At 38.3% G+C, this 4,853-nt stretch overlaps 1 protein-coding gene across 1 annotated transcript in view; it reads right to left on the bottom strand.

Annotated features, from left to right (window-relative positions):
* LOC110491720 (LIM and SH3 domain protein 1) overlaps nt 1–4,853 on the bottom strand; it is a 37,683-nt gene that overhangs the window by 1,854 nt on the left and 30,976 nt on the right. The window contains exon 6 of the mRNA XM_036946599.2: nt 272–375. Within this exon, the coding sequence (XP_036802494.2) occupies nt 272–375 (104 nt within the window). The remainder of the gene's footprint in view (nt 1–271; nt 376–4,853) is intronic.

The raw sequence follows: 4,853 nt of genomic DNA, 5'->3' as shown, positions 1-4,853 counted from the left end.
CTGTAGACAGATATGGGGACATACTGTTTATCCATGCATGCACACCACACACATTCATCAACATAGGGCTACAGAATTGTGTGGGTATTACCTCTACAAACATGTGCACACACACACTACAGAGTTAAGCAGATCATATCACCACTACAAAAAAAAATATCATAAAAACGCTCCTACCATTGCTGCTCAGGGCACACAGAGGAAGACAAAGAACAGTGGACTATACTGTATGACATCATACAGTGATGTACTGCTCTGTGTTATTCCTTACCCCTCCACTAGGTGGTGGTACAGCAGCAGCAGAGGGAACAGACACAGGATCCGGCTGGGAGCTGTAGGTCTGAGGGATGGCTGGCTGCGGCTGCGGCTGCAGATCTGCAGACACAGAATACAGGATCAGACATTGCACACTCCACATTCTTCTAAGGAGATTCGAGGAACAATGTATGGCAATTACAATGATAACCTTTCGATTGATAAACACATTACAGTGATAACCATTAGATTGTTTGACTGGCAAAATATAAAAAGATCTAACTATTATACACAATAGTATACAGCAGCATCTAGATGAGAGGCAAAAATAACAGTTGATTTAGGGGATTTTCTTTGCGTCGATATTTTACATAATTTGAGAGGGTGATTTGCTCATAAAGTGATTTTAATATATGGTGTACTTTAATTAACAAGCTTTTTGTGTCATATAAACCTCAAAATGATGAAGTCAAGGAGATTTCTTTGACATGTAACAGGTTATAACACATCTTACAAACTTTTAGGGGTTAATTTGCAGACTGTTAAAATAACCCAAAATATGGTGTATTATAATTAAACCACAAGCTTTTAATCATATAAACCAAATTGATAATTACATCAGCTAGTGAAATCAACTCTTGGCAGTTCTGGGCTATTGTGACATCACCACAGCACAACAATGTGAGCCACAATAGATGGGGTGTTTTTGTTTGTGTATGAAGTATTTGGCAACAAGAATAAAACAATTCACAATCATTTCAGTGGTCTTGTTATCATTGCAATAGTAACATATCTTTCATGTCAAAAACATAGGTAGTGTTCATAGTGGTAAATAAGCATTTTGCAAGGCTTTCCCAAAATTCGGACACAAATTTACATTCAAAGAACAAGTGAGACAAATTCTCACCGTTTTCACAGAAAACGCAGATATCATCAATAGCCACAAATTTGGATATCATAGAATTACAATTTTTTTTGATTGAATATAACTATTTTATTAAAACATTAGCCCTAGTGAACAATAACAAGAATAGCATTTTCCTACATAATTCTAAGATTTTTTCAGAGTGATTACAATTGCACTAGAATAGTTAATTTTTTATATATTTTTTGTTTGTTCCAGTATCTTCTCATTAATACCTGCGTTCTGTTTTGATGTAATGTTTTGATGTAAGAATGTAAATTGTTGATCTGTATTTTGATTTTTTGATTTTATTATATTTTTAAAAAACCAATAGATGCGGTGAAGGAGTAAATGGAACGCAGACCATTCCATTGAGCAGATTGGCGCACAGTCAACAAATCTGATCTAACAAATTGGATATTCCTCAAATCCATCATGATTTATGTATTGTAACAGGCCCACAATGTGGTTACTTTAGTCCGATTTGGATATATTTGGCTGTTTTCGTAGCACAACATTTATACGTTTTCAGGTTTAGAAGAAGTAAATGCTAACTCTCATTCATACAAAAGTTACACTTAAATCCGAACTGGTTCTCCAGCAGATTAGTAAAAATGGCTCACCCCGTGTTAAAAAATAGCCTCTTTCCCAATATTCAAATTACAACGTCTCACTTTCGGTTATTTGAAAATTAAATAATCTCCAAAATATTGCTATATTTAAAACAACCCATAGAAAGCTGTTTGCAATTTCTGTTTAATCCACCAGAAAAGACAAACAGATATTACAACAAATGTTATGGTTAAACCCAAATATACTAATTCATATATTTTTAAATATACGTATATACAAATTTTAAAAAACAGTTAAATACCTATCTTTGTTAATCGCTCAACACAGAATAGCCGCATAAGGGGACTCCCTCAAATGTTTGAAGAAAATATTTATAGGCAAGAAGGCCTACAAACCTGACACATGCTCTGTCAGGAGGAATAGGCGAAAATTCACCCAACTCATTGTGGGAAGCTTGTGGAAGGCTACCCGAAACTTTTGACCCAAGTTAAACAATTTAAAGGCAATGCTACCAAATACTAATTGAGTGTATGTAAACTTATGACCCACTGGGAATGTGATGAAAGAAATAAAAGTGGAAATAAATAATTCTCTCTACTATCATTCTGACATTTCACATTCTTAAAATAAACTGGTGATCCTAACTGGGACTAAATGTCAGGAATTGTAAAGAAAACTGAGTTTAAATGTATTTGGGTAAGGTGTATGTAAACTTCCGACTTCAACTGTATGTGGAGAAGCCAGGAGATGCTAAATGTGGTGTTCATTAATGGTCAATTATAGTGAGACCGACAGTTACTTGCTTGACAATCACCGGCTGACAAAATGTTGTGACCGCCACAGCCCTAGTCCAGACCATACCAAATCTGAACCAAACATTGACGTTTATGATTGGTTCAGATTTGGTCTGGACTGGACCAAAAACCAATGTCCGTGGATGTCGAAATCAAGGGCAGTCTGGAACTGCACCAAAAAAAAATAATCCAAAAGGCATCGGTCAGTGCTTACTGAGGTGTTGACTACAGTGTTGCCTGAAATGGCATCGTATTAATGCCAATCTATGTGGCAAGCCTACCATTTGTAAAAAAAAACTAAAAAACGACGTCTGGGCAGGAAAAAAAACAAATGTCCAAATAACGTTGGCTCGTGCTTACTGGGGTATAGCCTACCATGTCAGCCCACAATGGAATTTTATGAATGCCCATCCATGTGGTAGGCCCACCGATTGTAAAACAGGCCATTGTATTGGCTTTCTTAGTCCTGATTCATGTGACTAATTAATTTGGCTATTTAAGCTCTAAATATCATCTACCCAACTTTATCAGGAGTTATCGCGAGCCTATTTGCACAGCGGGAAATGCAAAAGTATTTTATTTTTCACTATGATAAGCTTGTCAAAAATTGATGGATACAAACTTCAAACCACTGATCATGACAATGGGGTGAAACTCCTCCTCCTCCTCCTCCCAGCAAAATGTGCCTACATTTAGGCTATTGTTATAATGCTTGTATGGATGTCAACCTCAAATGTTAATTTCATCGTCACAAATCAATTGCATTGAAGTTAAAAACAACTTTGACTACCACCACCAATTTCAGTATGCTAGCTATGCTAACCAGGATTTTTTTTTGGGGGGGTGGGGTTTTTAATATTGCAGATAGATTGTGGGTTCTATCACTGTAATTGTCTGCATCACTTCCAATCCCCCATATATTTTTTATTTAAAAAAATGATTTACCATAACCCTACCACCCCTCCCCTAATTGGAGTAAACTAATGGAGAGCAAAACTTAGACTTCTACATCCAGATTATACATACTATATATATTTTACAGACACGGTACATTATACACGAGTTATCATTTATTTCCAGCATCATTTGTCCCAATAAAGTTTGACTAAATGAAAATCCACCGAACGGATAAATATGTTGTCAATCTTTAGAACATTTTTCCTATATCCGCCGTTTCCATTAGACTACATGAGTCACAATATATTTTTTTGCGACATTGCTTTTGTAGAATAAACCCGGGTGAATAGAAACCTGCCTCGAGACAGGACAAAGATACACAGAACTCCGGAATAACCCGGGAAAAATGAACAAATGAAACCACAAGTGCCTTCGGAAAGTATTCAGACCCCTTCCCTTTTTCCACATTTTGTTATGTTACAGCCTTATTCTAAAATGGATCAAATAATGTTTTCCCCTCATCAATCTAGATTTTTGCAAATGTATAAAAATAAAAATCAAATACCTTATTTACAGAACTCTTCAGACCCTTTACTCTGTATTTTGTTGAAGCACCTTTGGCAGCGAGCACGGCCTTGTCTTCTTGGGTATGACGCTACAAGCTTGGCACACCTGTATTTGGGGAGTTTCTCACATTCTTCTCTGTAGATCCTCTCAAGCTCTGTCAGGTTGGATGGGGAGGGTTTGCTGCACAGCTATTTTCAGGTCTCTCCAGAGATGTTCGATCGGCCACTCAAGGACACTCAGAGACATGTCCCAAAGCCACTCCTGCATTGTCTTGGCTGTGTGCTTAGTGTCGTTGTCCTGTTGGAAGGTGAACCTTCGCCCAGTCTGAGGTCCTGAGCACTCTGGAGCAGGTCTTCATCAAGGATCTCTCTGTACTTTGCTCCATTCATCTTTCCCTCAATCCTGACTAGTCTCCAGTCTTCACATTAGTGATGGTGCCAGGTTTCCTCCAGATGTGACGCTTGCATTCAGGCCAAAGAGTTCAATCTTGGTTTCATCAGACCAGAGAATCTTGTTTCTCATGGTTCGAGAGTCCTTCAGGTGCCTTTCGGACAACTCCAAGCGGGCTGTCATGTGCCTTTTACTGAAGAGTGTCTTCCGTCTGTCCACTCTACCATAAAGGCCTGATGGGTAGAGTGCTGCAGAGATGGTTGTCCTTCTGGAAGGTTGTTTCCTTTCCAAAGAGAAACTCTGGAGCTCTGTCAGAGTGACCTTCGGGTTCTTGGTCACCTCCCTGACCAAGGCCCTTCTCCCCTGATTGCTCAGTTTGGCCGGGTAGCCAACTCTAGGAAGAGTCTTGGTGGTTCAAAACTTCTTCCATTTAAGAAAGGTGGAGGCCACTGTGTTCTTGGGGACCTTCAATA

The sequence above is a fragment of the Oncorhynchus mykiss genome, chromosome 16 (assembly GCF_057628025.1).
Source record: "Oncorhynchus mykiss isolate SJ-2025 chromosome 16, ASM5762802v1, whole genome shotgun sequence".
Lineage (NCBI taxonomy): Eukaryota > Metazoa > Chordata > Actinopteri > Salmoniformes > Salmonidae > Oncorhynchus > Oncorhynchus mykiss.
Note: the sequence above shows the minus strand (reverse complement) of the source record. Positions and strands in the feature narration are given on the sequence as shown.